General features: G+C 36.9%; 1 protein-coding gene across 4 annotated transcripts in view; it reads right to left on the reverse strand.

Annotated features, from left to right (window-relative positions):
* carmil3 (capping protein regulator and myosin 1 linker 3) overlaps positions 1-17572 on the reverse strand; it is a 105014-nt gene that overhangs the window by 63321 nt on the left and 24121 nt on the right. For all 4 annotated transcript variants that reach the window (XM_028473515.1, XM_028473517.1, XM_028473516.1 and 1 more), the window contains exons 3-8: positions 11507-11557; positions 10124-10183; positions 9935-10056; positions 5151-5248; positions 4043-4113; positions 3862-3935 (exon numbers count right to left, since the gene is read on the reverse strand). In XM_028473515.1, coding sequence (XP_028329316.1) covers positions 3862-3935; positions 4043-4113; positions 5151-5248; positions 9935-10056; positions 10124-10183; positions 11507-11557 — 476 coding nt within the window. The remainder of the gene's footprint in view (positions 1-3861; positions 3936-4042; positions 4114-5150; positions 5249-9934; positions 10057-10123; positions 10184-11506; positions 11558-17572) is intronic.

Raw genomic sequence — 17572 nt, forward strand, 5'->3', positions numbered from 1 at the left:
CAAGCTGTTGCTGTTTACTTTGCAGCACGGATCAATTTAGGTTTTACAGAGTGGCTTTGGTAAACTGCACTCTAACGGAGATGATGCCAGCGTTTCAGGCGATCACACCCTCTTACAGCGCTGAAGTATCAAAGATGGAGGAGAACTAGCAGAAAGGTTAACAGTCACTTATTTGAGCTGGGGGAAATGCAGATCAATCTCAGCCTCCTCTGAACATGTTCCTGTTTCTATGAAGCAGAAAGAAAAGAATCCATCCTTAGGCTGAGTTTTCCCTTAAACCAGGGATGTCGAACGCATTTTAGTTCAGGGGACAAATACAGACAAGTTTGATCTCAAGTGGAGAATGAACCAATTTCAGCATCAGTGCTACTTTGCATGTCCATGTACTGTACAAATGAAACTAAAGTATGTAATGTAAAGCAGGGATGGGCTACTTTATTAGAGCAGGGCCACAAAAATGTGATTGTATCTGATCCACATGATCAACATTAGAATAATGACCGATCTGAGTATTAATAGCGGGACAAAAAAGGATTATCTTTTTCTTTGTCTTTGTTGTTTTGTCAGTTTTTAGTCATTTTATGTTTTTGGAGTAATATATTTTGGTTATTGTTTGTGTTCTTGTTGTAATTTTGTGTATTTTCCTGTCATTTTGTGCAATTTTATTGTTTGTGTGTCTTTGGAGCTATTCCGTAAGGTGTTGTTTGTTGTGTTTTTTTAGTTTTAGTCATTTTCTTTGTTTAAAGGTTGTTGTGTCTGTCTTTGTTGTCATTTTATGTATTTTTTGAATATTTGTGTATTCTGTGCCTTTTGGTGTCAATTTGTATGTTTTGGGAGTAATTGTGTGTATTATGTTGGGCTTTATATTTCTTCCAACTTCTTGAAATATAATTTTTGGGCTTTGTTTTAGGGGCCGCAAAAAATTAGACTGAGGGCCACATGTGGCACCCGGGCCCCCAGTTGCCCATGTCTGATATAGAGTACATAAGGCACGACAATATCCAAGAAATAGGTGACAGGCAGTGACAATATTTATTCAATTTAGGGAACATTTATTCAAATAATCTTAGGATTGAGCTGGACTTTGGAAAAATGTGGTTTTTTTCAACAATTTGAGAGTAGAAATTTTATACAAGCATGGCAAAAAATTGAACCCCTGCAAATATTGTAGATCGTTAATTTCAATAAATAATTTCCATGAAAAGTTTCTATATTTTGAATATTGCCAAAATTCCCAATCTTAATAATTCATGCTTTCTCAGTCATTTTTACTTTCCCCTGCGGGCCAATTTAGATGTTTTAAAGGGCCGGCTTTGGCCCCCAGGCCTTAAGTTTGACACATGTGCCTTAAATTAAAACTTCTACTGGTATTTCTTCACCACTTATTGCAGGGCAATTTAGATGAAGAAGAGAATGGATTACAAACACGGGAGAAATAAATACATTGAATAAACTTTTTTATTCCTATACTAAAGGCTTCCTTTTGACTTGCTAGTGATTGTCAGTGAAGGGTTTTCTACAAAGTACTTAAGTACAATGGTCCAAAAATAAAATAAAAATCTCATAAAACCAGGGTAATGGGGCTAAATCAACACCTATAAAAAAGTTGTTGTTACAGACGAGACAAATGATTGAGAATAACGAATGAAACTGTCCGTACAAATGATCAGTAATTTGATCCAAACAGCCTCATTAACCATCCATTTGTCGGCCTGTTCCCTGTCCAGTCTCTCTATGGAGTAACAGCAGAAGAAAGTTCAACAGCATAATGCACATCAATGTCAGCCTATAGGATTTATTGGTCCCAGATCAAGTCCAGACAATCCTGACCATATATAAAATAAATTAATTGATATTTCAGGACTGATCCTGCCTGTTTGCGGTGGTTTGGGACCGATCTGGACAGATTCATGTTGTAGAATAGCTCACTGGCCAATAGAAGCAATGCATAAAGTCACATGACTGGTGTACTGGACAATACTGAAGTGAGCAGGCATCCCCAATATATTTGTTTGCATTATATTCTACTTCATAAAGTATTTAGAAGCTTTAATTCAAAACTAATAGAAATACAAGACATAAAAGGTGCTGAATCGACAAAACAAGAATAATGAAGTCAATGTTTTGACAGGATTGAATGTTTGTCTGCCACTCGGGTGTTAAATAAGATTTGGATCGACAGTATTTGAGATGCATACCGCCTCTACTTCAGAGTGAAACATCAACAGAGCAGCTTTGACAGAAACAGGACAAACTTGTGCTTTAAATACTTTAAACAGAAGAACTCACTTTGAAACCATAACTGCAAAGTGTGACTATGAAATTCAATCATGGATCTAAGCTCAGTTTGCTTTTGGCTGGAGATCAATCTAATGGCTGATGGACTAAGTGCTCGCCAAAGCACTGTTGGATATCTTTGCTGAGCCTCATTTGTCCACATTAGTTTATAAATGACTTAGGATGCACACTATAGAAGTGAACCAACATGTGTTCAGTGATGTGTGGATTTTGACTCCAAATTTAAACAGTCAAAGTTGTAGTCTTAAGAAAATTCTATTTTAGTTTTGGTCTTGATTTCCTTTGAATTCCTTAAAACCCTCTAACCAGATATAATCAAATTGTGGGGGTACCAGAGTTCTTTAGAGGGGGGCGTGACGTGCGAGAAAAAATGAACCAGAAGAAATCGTGGTAAACATTATCACACAAAGGAGAAAAAGAAAGGGGTAAAGTGTGTGACAGCCTCCCTCTGGGTATTTCTGAGGCTTTCTGTCTCTTTCTCCTCAGCTGTGTTGATTAATGGTTTTTGTATCTATGGTGGCTTTCTCAAGAGTCTGACCACAGGTGTGAGTGGGAGTGTGATCATTATGTGTCTGTCTCTGTCTCTCCTTGTTTGTCTTTATGTCCCTGTTCCTTGTCTGTCTCGGTGTGTATGTCTCTGTGTCGCTCCGTGTCTGAAGGTGTTTTAGTAGTTGTGCTTGTAGTTCCATTCAAGTTTGCAAAAGTTGTGCGTTGTCATTGCCTTGTGGACTGACTGCCTACTGTTCAAAGATACAGTGTGTGTTTCTGTCATCTTTGTTTCACCTAAAGAGGAGCCTAAATAGAGACATTTACAGGTTCACCTAAAACATGTTTGAAATGTATGGACTATCAGTAGTAAAGTGTGTTTTAAAATGTGTAACAGACTAAAAATACACACACTTGAAGGTTAAAGTGTTTACATTTTTTGTTTAAAATGTGTTTGTGTGTATCTCTGTGTGTGGTAGTGGGGCTGTACACACTTTGAAAACTCCTACTCTAAAGCAAAGTAGACAAAGATTGGATTAATTTACTTAATATTTTAAGGAAAACATTGTTGCCTAGTTTTTAATTTTTAACAAAAATGTAATTTGTTGCATTCATATTTTGATATTTATTTTAATTTATTCTTTATCTAGTCTTTTAGTCAAATGAAACACTATAGTCTACAAAACACAGACAGGACATTTTCAATTTCTGTCTGTTACAATGTTTTGATTTCAATTAGCCTCCCTGTAAAACAGGCCAGACAACTGATAATATCAGCTCTGACATCTCAATGAAGTGACACAGAGCAACTTAGAGGACAAATATCTAACTCAATAACATTGTGGACTAATTGATGCCTCCAATTACTTTCTGGCCCCTGATGAGAATAGAGAAATTCATTCTTGTTGAACGTTTAACCTCATCTTTATGGCCTCATTTAAAATTGCCTAGTGTAGAAACACAGGCCCTCACTGACACTTGTACACTGCTGCAGTTAATTGTGTTTCTCCAACTAGAACAAACTTGCATGCTGCGCTGAGCCAGAGTGTGGTTAAATTGTCAGGCAAACTGTGTCACCTGCTGTCAAGATGGCTGAAATCCAGGAGGTTGAACTCCCTGTTGTCCTGAGAGTGGTAGATCGTGTCAACGTCCTGGAATAGAGCGGTAAAGAAAGTCAAGACACATGTAAACAAAGAGCAAAGAAAAGGGGGCATGATAAAGCTAATAATCTTCTGTTGAGTTGGTAACGGTCCCTTACCCATTGCACTTCCTCTTTACAGCCAATTCCATTATAGTCACATAGAGCAGCATATGTCTCCGAAAAGCCTCCTGAAAATCCAGATCAGAAATGATGAAGACAGAATAAGAGAGAGAAAGATATTTGAAGAGAAGGACAGATGAAGGCTAGGCATGGAAAGAAAGTCATTCAAAAAAAGCTGTGTTCCAAATTTCATACTAACGTACTACTCATACTAAGTCTGACATCAAAATGAGTATGTAGTGCATTCACAATAGACAGTATGCAAACTAGTATGTGATAAATACCTGGATGTATACTATATCTGGACATTTTTTAAGTAGGCACACTAGTCATACTCAACTGCCCCATGATGCATTGCGAGCAGAACTTAAAATAGCCCTGGGACCGGCTTCAAGCTAAAAGTCAAACATTTCCTTTTCAAAACAAAAGCATCTCTTCTTGTTTTCCATTAGTTTTTTAACACTTTTGTAAATAGAGCTCCTGTTTTGAAGTTAACCGGAAGTTTTGTCAGAAGCGCAATGGCAGGTCTCCGAAAATCTTTGAAATGTCGGCATGAAATGCGTTTCTGCCAGTTTTATGGATCGAATGAGCACGTTTCTACATTCTACTTGGTCACTTTCTCACTTAAAATGCTTTCAGAACTTTCAAAGGTGGCGAATCAACAGAGATATGTAGCATCAGTGTGCTTTAGGTTTTTGTCATTATAGATTAAAAATGCATCTTGGAAGTATACTTCAGTGGGAATGCTCATCATACTAACCATACTTATAGTATATAGTAGACAGTATATCATTGAGTTTGTAGTATAGAGTATGCCATTTCGAACACAGCCAAAGTGTAAGATCATCCACAGAGCATGGCAGGGATTAGCAGTAAATACTGAGGTGAGATGAAATTACAGCCCCGTGAAAAAAGTGTTGTCGCCGATTAATGAGATTACTTTTGAAAAAAGAAGTGCATCCAGCAAGTTTCATCCTTTGACCTACTTAGGGAAAAGTCTCCAAAATGACTTGATGTAAGTTAGTTAGAAGATGACAAAGTGTGGTGAGTGTTGATGTGTGCATGAATCAGAATTGTTTTAATGGTAAAAATAAGAGGACCTCACCACAGGTTTTCTGTGGATCCAATGATGAGGATTCAGAGATTGGAGAAAACTTGTGGCCTCCATCAGGCTGTTCCTCCTCAGCTCGGCATATCGGAGGACTAGAAAGAAAAAGGGAGCGTCAAGTCCACCAATAGCCGAGCAGATATATACACACAATCAAATAAGACAATTTGAAGCGTATTAACTAGCGGTGCAGAACATAAGAGGCTCAAGGGCACATACAGACATGGCGTGCTTTCACATGGGTGATAAACTTGCATAACGCAAAGGTCTGGAAGCTAAAAGTTCAATCTTCAACTCAATCAACTCAATCCTGTTTTATGTGCCCTATCCATTCAGCCATCAGCGTGCCCTTTGTAGGTTACTGCTGCACAAAATATTCACTGACATTTATGGGTGGTGGTGAATCTTTGTGATGCTTCAAATGTCTGTAGCAATAAATCAATAGCAATCACATGACTAACCATTACCTGACTGCCATTAAGGTAAACCCAGTATTCCCTGTATTAATCTGCTCAGTATTAACTGCAAAGTTTACTGTATTGTAAAGATTTCTCCTATTTCTTTTTTTCTCAAGTATTTGTATTAATGTTATCCATAATTAAGTTCAAGGCCTGTACTACATTCCTATTCTTCTTCCAGGATGCCCTCGGGCGACAGAAAAGTAAGGTTAGTTGAGATAATAGGACTTATTTGCCATTTAATGGGTCTGCATGGAGCGGCTACATCAAAGTAGAGGCGTCCCGATCCGATATCAGCCAGAAAACGAATATCGGATTTTATCGGACTCCATCTATAATCACCGATACAAGCGCTCCCATAACATTTTCCGCTCCAGCACTTCTATCCATAGGTGACTGTGGTTCACACGCCAACAAAGTAGCCTACTGTTGCTGACTATTGTTCTCTGTTTGAGTAACATCACTTGATCAAGACTTTTCTAATATTCCACACTACAAAATAAGTAATAAAAGCATGTTGATATTGCATCGGATCAATATCGGTGTCGGCCGATACAAAAGGCTGCAATATCGATATATATTAGAAGTGAAAATGTTTTATTGGGACATCCCTACATGAAAGGTATGACATTGTTTTAAACCACAGATGACTTTTGTCTGTAAATGTTAGGGGTTTACATTTTTATTTAGATTAATTTTACACAGCCAAGCTACTAAAATAATACTCCAATATATATTATTATTATTAACATAACATGTCTGCTGTAAACTATAGAAGTGGTTGTTAATCTTACTATCAAAGTCTCAATTCAATTACCAACTGATTTTCCATTGTTAACAAATATCGATTTGATGTTCTTTTCTTGATTGTTAATCTTCCATTTAACATCAGTTAGCTGCTGAATTATTTGACTTTTTCAATTTTAATTAATTTTTTTTTCATGAATGTGACTTTTACATAGAGATTAGAAAATTATAGACTTAATTCTTTGACACCTCACAGCACATTCAGTGTTGTATAATGTCAATAAAATATTCAAATTAGGAGGATGCACTATAATTTGAAAAATGTACCATAAATCAATCTTTGGAAATGATAGAATTGATTCATAACCGTCAAGAATAAAAATCCTGATTAATCAATTACATTTTTTTTTTTTTGTATATAGTAGACAGTAAACTTTACAATTAAAACAAATAACCGACATCATTTACAGACTACGAATCAGGAATTCTTAATTATCTAAAAGTAATTACATAGTTTAACAAGTCACAGAGTGACACATTTGACCAAAAATGTTGTATTCTCAAAATATGGTTTATTTGTCCTTAAATATATGCATCAGTCAGATTCCCTATCTGCTCAGTTTAGTTGACAATCGATACTCCAATAATTTTTTTTATTAATAAACGGTGTGGTCATTGTTGTTCAGAGACTGCAGTGGAAAAATGATTGCCGAAAATTTTTATTTCCTCATTTCTCATTTGAAGTTATGGTTGCCTTTACGCAAGGCAATAAACTAGCAGCTGTTTTATTGGTCCACTTTAGCGCCTATGGGATAAGGCACTAGTGCAGAGCTGCTTCTGGATTTTATACGAGCCTTGCATTATCTACAAGCACTCACCCTGTAACGCTAACATTCTCTGCAAAACCCTTGTTTAATGCCAACACAAAGGAGGTGCTAGAGTATGCAACAACGATAAAATGTAACCAATGTATGCTTGATAAATTAAACACAACTGCAAAATGGTTTAATAGTGTAGAATAGTATGTAGCAGGATTCTTTGGTTGTAGCTGATTTAATCCCAACCAAAACATAATTTAATCACTGCTTCTCACAGCTTCGGTTCTGATTATATGGATCCCTTTGATGGCTTTTAACCCTCCTATTATCCTAAAATATTACATCAAACATTTTACCCTTGGGGTCAATCTGACCCCAGCGATATTTGCCTCCAGAAAGTGATTTTCAGAAAATTGTTGACCAAGTTTTTGTGTCAGGCACTTTTTTTATTTGTTGAATACATAAATAACCCCTTGATAATGAAACCTTGACCTGTTCTCAGGCCAAACTTTTAAATGTTTTTGCTCCTGATTTAGTTATGGCTTGGATTAATAGAGCGCTTTTTTTAAAGAGACTCAAAGCTTATGCGGAAACCATTATTCATTCAAACCAGTCATACCGGTGGTGGCAAGCTACATTGTAGCCACAGCTGCCCTGGGGCATAATGACAGAAGCCTGGCTACCAATTCGCACCTATGGCCCCTCTGACCACCACCAACATACATGCACAATTCATACTCATTCATACGATGACTTTGCTAGAGTGGGATTCGAACCCCCAACTTTTCAGTTGGGGGTTCTTTTCAGTTGGACGACCCACTCCACTACTGAGTCAAGGTCGCCCAATTAGTTCTACACAATTTACAGTGTACAGTTTACACAGCAAAAACAGCTTGGGGTCAAATTAACTCCAGAAGAACACCAATGTGTGCAATGTGTGTTGAAAAAATATCATCATGATAATTTTATGCTTAATCACTTCTACCCATCAAATTAGGTAAAGTCATAAAATATGAAGCAAAAACATCAAAGTCAACTACTATTTTCTGAATGATGAACATTGAATGGGGTCAAACTGACCCCAAGGAAAAGGAGGGTTAAACTGCTGCTGAAAGATTTTGTTGCGAATAAGCAACTGTTTAATTTTTTAAACAAAATCATAATAAATGACATAATTTCCTCCACTTTCTGTAGGTTTCTTGTGGAGGAGTGTGACGACCAGGAGCATACCATAAACCCTGTGTTGATACAGAAAACAGTGTCGTTTGGCATTTTCAGAGGATTACATTTGCATAGTGTTGAATTCAACTCGTAATATCTATAATCCCATTTGTCAACAAATCATAGATAACACCTCACCACACATACATGACCTTAATCCATTTTTATCTCTACAATCATCATCCCTGCTCTGAGCATGTGCACGGTATCATAAAAACTATCTGCGCTAGTCTGCATTGTGCAAGTGCACAGCAGCATCATCAGCAGTCAGTCAGTTTCAAGGCTCCACAAGGAAACTCAAAAAGAAGCCCCTCCTACTGTTCCTTCATCTCTTTTTATTCTCTTTAAATGTTCTCACTGAAAGCAATCATGGACCATGGCCCTAATGGAGGAGAGCTTTTTTCTAAAAAAATGATAGAGTGCACAGATAGCCGCCCCGTGCTGGTCAATAGTCAGGGGACAGTCAATTCCATTGCTCTTAGAAAACTGCAGATGAAACCCAGGAGAGAGAACTGTCTGCATTGCTTGGTTACCCATATGGTCACATGACCACAGGACAAACATTTATAAGACTTGAATGCAACTCCAGCAGCGCTTTTACTCATTTGTCCTTGGACTCCTTTCAGCGTCAGGCATTTAGACTCAAAGGCATGAAAGATTGCTTTCCTACTGCAGGGGTTGAGCTTTGTATTTGTTGCTCACGGCTTTTACTACGTAACTACCAGGGTTGGGGTCAATTACATTTCTAAATTACAATTACATCTTCAATAATTCATGTTCAATTATAACCCAGTTACGATAACGTTGACCAGCATTTTTTCCAATTACAATTAACATTACAATACGTTCTCAATTACTAAAATTAAATTACAATTATTCACAATTACTGAGCCTTTGATAAATAAGACCATAAAACTTAACCTTCCTCTTGTGTTAGCCTTCTTAGCATCTCTTATGATAACAAATCAATTTTGACCCATGTCATATTATCTATTATTCAATTTCTTTTTAATCTCTTGGTTACCTTGTTAGACTTCCTTATCCATGAAAATATTGGTATTAATATTTTTAATATTAATATGAAGTCTTTTTTGTGTTAGAATACCGGTCAATTTATTTTTTATTTGGTAAAATGAACTCACAGGTGTTGTTAACTACTTATGTGTAAGCCATAGAACTGTAACATGGTTCCTCAGCTTTGCGCTTTAATTAATAAGTAAATGATAGTTTTTATAGAACTCAATTACAATTCAATTACGTTTAAAACAGCAACACATTTTTTTCCACTACCCGCTGTGATAGAGTTGCCCAACCCTGCTCTACAGGAACGTTAAAAATTGGGCTGGATGTAAAATACTAGACAGGATTGAATTTGGCTGATGGGGAGGAAAGCAGCCACAAAGCGAAGCTGCCAACTTTGCTGACGCACTGTCGGGTTCTGTTAACGTTGGCCAACTTGTATTCACATCTCATCTTACACAACACACAAAAACAGAGAGCCTTGTTTCTTTGCTTGAGGCATGAAAGCTCATCTTACGCATAAATAGAGTTGTTGAAGACTCGGGCGAGGGCATAGTTGATGTGGCCGACCATGTGATCCAACTGGTCCTGAGACTGGAGTCTCAATGAGTAAGTGGTCTTGTCTGTATCAATTATAACCTGTAAAAGAAACAGAAAAGTTGCAATGGGAAGAAGCAATGTGAGGAGGTGAAACGGTTGCTCTCACCTGGTGTTCTGGATATGTGTTCATTGCTCTGATCTCCAAGAAGTTGAAGGTGATTTCCACCTGAAAACAATAAAAATATGTAACCAAAGTTTTGGATTTTTTTTTTTCTTCAAATTTTTCTAAACATTAAAGAAACCTTTGTAATTGTTTAGTGAGATGTAGAAACAGCAAAATCATGTGGAACATCAAAGAAAAAATAATGTGCGTAAGAAAATCCAAATTTGCTTTATTACTTTATGCTTCGTTTTAGAAAGTTACTGCAATTATTTCAATAAACATTTTGCTACTGCATGCAAAGCAAATACTTTCCACAGTTGGATTTAGAGCCTTAAGTTTAGTTCACATGAGCTTCCTCCTCAGATTATATTTTGTCTTTATTAACACATTATTCTATTGGGTATAGTGTTTATATGTGAGTAAACTGAGAATAAAGGGAGTTACATTTTGGGTTTCTATGTACAAACAGCCAAATCAAACCGTAGTGGATAAGTGTCAATTGCTACATTAACCCAAACACAGATTTACTGCAATTAAATGCTAGCGATCAGCCAAATTCATGCTATTAACTAAACTAAAGCAATATTTTTTGCAAGAAATTACTGAAAATACTGCTTTGTTGAATATTTTCTGCCTGTCAGGTCATGAAGGATTAACTAAACTGAAAAGGCATCAACACCCCTCGCAGTAATGCACATTTATATGCATATTACACATAAAAATGTATTTAAATCAATAGCTCTTCTTGGATCATAAGCTTTAATCAGTAAAGGCATTAATGTTCTGAGGCATGGCTATTGTAGACCTTTTTACTGCTTCACGGCATAATGGCTATAGGCAGATTGTTTTATTTAAATGAATTCTTAAAAAAACAAAAACAAACTGGGAATTAGTGTTTAAATATTCATGGAACTTTTTCTCAAAACCTAATAAAGTAAAACTAAGTTATTTAACTTTTTTTTTTTTTTATTAGAAATGAATTAAAAAAAAAAAAATACCACAAAAAGAAAAGAAAACCCAAAACAGAAATTTACCTAGTGTCTTTGATAAAGTGTTTAGACAACCTTCAGCTACTTTAATAATAAATATTTCAGCTCTATTGATTTTTTTCATATCCTTACTGCCAAGAAAAAAAATAAGCATATTATAAACAAAAAAACGTAGAGTATCACTTTAGCTTCATGCCCGGTCACTTACTGTCTCTATTTTTATCGTTTAGCTTCAAAGCACCACACTTTAACATCATCACACTATCCTTTTCACCTTCGAAATGAACACTTGTCATATATATCAAATACTTGCTTTTTTTGCCTGTGTAAATTACCCCAAGATCTAGGGCTGCATGCCAACAGTGTCGAAAAACATTTAGCATTGAAGTGTATTTACCTTGGTGGGGACTTTGACAGCAAATAGATAGAGTCTCCATGTTGCCAGGACCTAGACGGAGAACACATTTATGTTTGTGTCAGTGAGTATGATATGCAAAATGCAAATCAAACATCACAAGAAAAAGAGGACAGCACAAACACCTCATAAAGAGAGCTAAATTATTTCTGCAGTTTGTCCAAATGGCTCCTAAGTCATGCTAAGCACTTGATGCATTTGCATGATAGCATATTTGTAAAAGATAAATATGGTTTGATTTAGTGCACCAAGTAGCAATTAGGGCTGGGCGATATATCGAGATTCAAGATATATCGAGTTTTCTACTTTGGCGATATATACTGTATATATATATATCGACATAGGCAGTATTTTAATTTTCTCTACATTTTTTTTCAGAGCTTATTTTGTATTAAAATACTTGTTTGAGGAGTCGTTGCTTTTGCTACTTCTCAGAAGACCATAAAAAGCACAGTTAAATGGATTTCTGAGTGCATCCTAACCCAAATCTTCCCCTAAACATCCACACTAAAACTCACTCACAAGTGCTGTCCACTATGTGAAAAAAAAAGCCAAAAGTGGCACATTTTGTGCAACTGTTTCTTAATAAATGTCCCTGTGTGGCATTTTGCATTAGCAAATGTAACCCTGAATTGGTGTAGCCAGACATCATCTCAATTAAAATGATCAAGATTTACTGTATATCATATATTGCCATTTTGATAAAAGATATTGAGATAGGAGTTTTGGCTCATATCGCCCAGCCCTAATTGCAATGATAAGAATTCAAGTCAGGTGATGCTTGGGACAAGAAGAAACTTCTTGAGCGCCAACTGCTAAGAACCACCACAGACAGGTGAGCTGTGTGTATGTTAGAAGATGTTCCCATTAAAATGTGTCTGGAGGAGGAAAAGTAGGAATAAAAATGCATGTATTCACATCTTCCTATGTAGTTAATCTCATTCATAATTCAAAGAGCCAGAATTTGCATATCCAACACATGCACTGTGCAATGTTTCTAGCCTATTCTATCCAACTCTTGTCCACTTTTTTTTCCCTCAAATTAAGCTCTTGTTCGTTTCGTAGAGAATTCCTACCCTTGCCTCCCATCGTTCCTCTGATTTCTCTCTTCATCGCCATGGAAATGTGTCCATTTATCATCTTTTCTTGCTTAATCCCTAATCCCTCCATCTCCCTGTGAGCGTCTGTATGCGTCTGCAGTGATCCTAGCCACCCCCACGCCCCCAAACACCTTTGTCCATCCCTTCTTGCCCTCACTACTTTTCTCTCCCAATTCCCCCGTCGCTGTTCCCGGTTCAGTTTTGCAATTTCTTTTCTGCCTTGTCGCTTTCAATTCCTCGAGGCTTCTTTGAGCTGAATGGCTAATGGCACCCCGCTGAGTGGCGGTGAGGAGAAGAAAGAAAATGAAACATAAAAAGAGAGAGCAAAGGATGGAGCGATAAAGCTGGCGGTAGGACAGTAACACTAGATTTCCCGCTTGATAATGAACAATTCAAAATTTTTTCTATACTGCATCAACTACGAGAAAATTTCCAACAGATCAACTCCGCCTCTTAACTACATAGAACATCCATTGTCAAAGTCCCACTGAGAGAAGATAAAATAGACAGTGAAGAAACTGTCTTAAAAAGACTGAATGAGTTGATGAACAGTAAAAACTAAATCTCTTAGCTGACAGGAGCTTTTTTTAGGAGGATTGTTATTCCAATCATGGCTCTTTGACAAGTTTGAAAACGCAGATATAAAAATGCATCATCAGACATCAGAAGCCAGCACGGACAGAGGTGCTCATCATGTAAACAAAGGCATCAATAATGCAGGCTTTTTTAATGGCTGCATATATTGGGCCAGTACTACGAAGCCGGATACGTATATCCAGGATATCTTTCCGTTAGCGTGCCTCACCTAACCAAACACTCTCCATCACAGAGCAGCAGTACTATGAAGCAGCTTATCAACATGTTCACTTAATCCAGGAGATTGCAGCATCAGACCCATCACAAACATGAAGAAACTATTGCGCAATTTACGTCACAATAATTGAGGAATAATTCTTCAAAAACAACACTGCTGCTGCAGAAAATGCAGGAAGAAATTAATACAGGCAGAGAATTGATGACTGTAGTGTTCATGCTTAAATTAGTGAGATTATACAATATCAATTCATGGGAAGTAAACGGACACACCGATCAATTTCACTTTATTAAGGCACAGACATTGTCTGTGGCTCTGATGCTGTGTTTATACAGCTCAGCCTACATCATAAGGGGAACAATATTTGTATTCCATACAGCCTGTATTATCTTACAGGACTGAGGTAAGCCTACCTGACGTACACAGGCTTTATCAAATGACTAATGTAGGTCAGTTCATCAGATAAAAATCGATATGTTACCTATCGGATGTAATCGGATAAATGAAAGGATTGCGTCGATGCCTCAATACAGAATAATTCACCGTTTCTTGGGCTGGTTATTTTCCAAGAGAACTCATTGGTCAGGAGGCAGGGTCGATCTTAGCCAGGAGAAAACCTACTCCAGACAAGGTTAGTCATTCAGCCTAAGTTAGCAGGGAGATTTAGCCTTGTAAGCAGTTAGCCAGCATCGTAGTACAGGACACACAATAAATCCTGAAATTCAACGAGATAAGAAGAAAATCCAGCTTAGTAGTACAGGCCCCTAATGCTGTGGTACTCACATCATGCAAGAGTTTCTCATCCCAAAACATAAATATTACAGGCTATTGGGGTGATTATGTCTGGTGTGAAAATATAAACAAAAATTGTGCAACATAAAATTTAAAGATTTGCTTTAAAAGGTTGAAATTTGGAGAAATAAGAAGAAATTGCAGCTCGAAAGTTAGTCTTGATGTACGTTGTAAACACTCCTTTTGTTGACATTGTCAGAAAAGTTATTATGGGATGTGGAGTCCCGTAGAAGGATGCAGTGTTTTTACTGCATTCTTAATGTGATTTCTTGCATTTGCCCACAAAAACTCTTCCAAACACATTTCTGGTGTTTTCACGGTCTGAAATTTGCGGCACAACTATAGTGGATATTTTTATTTGGGGGTCACACGGAAAACACAATTAATGTCGTGCGGAGTGGAGTGATATCACGGGAAATATCGGAATATCGGAAACAGATTGGAATAAAAATGGTGCCAAGTGAATCACTGTCCTTGTTTGGCAAGAACCACAAGAAATCACAGTAAAAATGAAGTAAAAACACTTCTGTGCATCCGACTGCATCCGTAAAACTTTTCCGAAAATCTCAATAAGACTGTTTAAAGTGGAAATGACAACAAACTTTTGGGGGCAATTTCATCTTTTTTTTTTGAGGCAAGAGCTTTCATGTTGGTGGTTAAAAGACACTCATTAGTGAATAAACAACATGATCTTCCTCCACCATAATTCACTAGTAACAATAGTCCTCCTTAGTCACCTCCAGACACCAAATGAAAGATATCAAAAATTTTCACCCTCCTAACTGTCATCTGGATCCTTTTGGAGGACATCCAAGTCCCCTAAGTTTAACTGTAGGATAGAACGTGACAAGAGTTAAGCATTCTTACAAGAGAAAAACTATTAGTCATGACCTGAGGTGTCTTCACACTGATATAATGCATCAAAGAACAAACATAAAACTTAATGATGGACCTGTCATTGAGGTAATTTCAATGCATTTTCGCCCAAAGTCAAATCTCTAAAAGTAAACAATAAGTAGTAACTATTCAAAGGGCAAGTTTGATTAATTTTGGGAAAAAAACTGATTTAGTAGCATCCATATTTCCTATTTTTTGAGCTACTGCAAATCTGAGATAGTTTGCAAACACTTAAACAGTACATAAACCACAAGGGCCCTCAGAGAGCAAACCTCTGCCAAGCACCAAATATCCTCTTTGCCAGATATTGGCAGTTATCTGGATCACTGCACCATGATCATTCACACTTTAAAGGCTTGTAAGGAATTTCTACCCCCATTTGTTGCGATGAATTGCATAATCGGGATCATATTGGAATAAAACTTGGTGGAGTATTTGAGGAACCAACCTGACAGAGTCAAATTTCAAAGAGATCAATCAAATATCAAAATTTTAAATTTTGTCAATGATGAGAGATGGGGTTTTTCAATTTTTTAAACTGATCGAGAAACAGTATATTAATCCAGATCTTCCTTGGTGTAAGCTCGAGTTTTTTGTTTACATTTTGTCCAAATCCAATAAGTGCTTTTGACATAAACCTGCAAAGAAACAAAAACCAATAAATAAACAGCGGTGAAAATATGACCTCCTTGGCGGAAATAACTGCAAATACGTAGCACTTATAATATGAAATCGTGATTCAAACTACTAAATAGCTATTCTTTTGGACTTCAAAATAAAACTAAATCAGCCATCATTTTGTGTAGTTTCTGATCAAATGTACAAAGAACTCAGAACTGATTGCAAGAAAAATCTTGAAAATCTATTTAATATAGAATAATAAGCAATTCAAAGAAGCATTTCCACCCAAAGTATCGGTCTCTTTTCTTTTTTTTTCCCTTTACTTTCTGCCACTGTTCCTATAAAACATGAATACCTTTCTGTGGGACAGAGATGTAGCTGTTAATAAGCCAACAGAGAGTTATTTTAAGAATAGCTGAAGCAGACTGCAAGATCAGGATGAGAGTTGTGTCATTCAGAGGGAGTGCACACTACAGACATATAGTAAGTGCAGCAAAGTCACAAGTGCATTACTGGCAGGTTGTGTGCGTATGCGTGTGTGTGTGTTTGCGTGTGCAGCACAGGGGACGAAGGGCGGGGGCTTATATTAATCATAGGCTGTCAGGCTCTGGGTCTTGCACTTCAAACGAAATGGTGCTAATCAAAGCATGTCTTTTATGAGTTTGTGTATGCGTGTGTGTGTGTGTGTGTGTGTGCAGTGCCTCTGAAGGAACAACCAAGGGATCAGTGAAATATTTGGTATTTTTGGCTTGGCCATTATTGGCACTAAATGTGCACACAAACATCCATGGAAAACAAATTGTCAATTACAAACACTTGTATACGTCATACATCAGCATTGCCAGTATATTACACTCACACACAGAGATCCATGATAAAGGAAAACCTTGCTTTGAACTGCAGATGCCTGAGACTTTTTCCTCCCACCCCATCTTCAGAAACTATCCCTCAAGTGAACTCGGCTTCATTAGAAAACAAGTCTGCCTTGAGTAAAGCTGTTTGATTATGTGCAGGTGTGAGAAAGGAGACAAAAGGGGGTTAAAAAGTGCAGATGAACCCTGATCCAGCATATTAATTGAACCTAAATGTGGAAGAAAAGTCTCCAAATTAAAAAGCGAGCAATTTAATAAAATCACTTTTAAATGATTTTACAAAAACTGACTTGGGGAAACAATGCAACCAATAGGCCTATAACATCTATGGTTACTAGTCTTGTCTTTAAATGTAAATGTATTACCATTGTTGGCATTGTTTGCATTGCATTCTTGTATATCTTAACTCATTATCAGTTAGTTTTTTCTTCCTATTCTGCTTAGTATTCGTTTGTGCATTTCTAAAAGCCCAAACAGATGGAAGCAATATAGTGAAAATTGTATAATTAAGAAATGGAGGTGGGATTCTTGGGAAGTCTTTCTTCTTCCCACTCCTTCTTGAGCAACAATTTTAAGTGTACATGGACTGCATTTATAGTATTTTGAACGCCTTTGATTGTTTTCTCTGTTGAAGTTTCCTTGTTCACAGAGTTTTCTTATTCTATTTTTGTTTTTCTTTATTGTCCTTGCTTGAAACAAATTAATAAATGAATCCCTGGAAAACTCTACTGGCCCATCTTAGAAAAGATAATGTATAGAGGGCTGTAGGGCACAGTACAAAAGAAGGCAATAAGAAAATGAGTTATTGGTCACAGAAAAGTGGCAGGCGATAGGTGATAAATTTGAAGGGTGAAAATCAGAGGAGAAAATGGAAGATATGCATTAAAGTGAGAATGAAGCAGAAGACGCAGTGGGAAACATGCAAGAGAGTATAAGTATATAATCAGGAAAG

The sequence above is a fragment of the Gouania willdenowi genome, chromosome 17, assembly GCF_900634775.1.
Source record: "Gouania willdenowi chromosome 17, fGouWil2.1, whole genome shotgun sequence".
NCBI lineage: Eukaryota > Metazoa > Chordata > Actinopteri > Blenniiformes > Gobiesocidae > Gouania > Gouania willdenowi.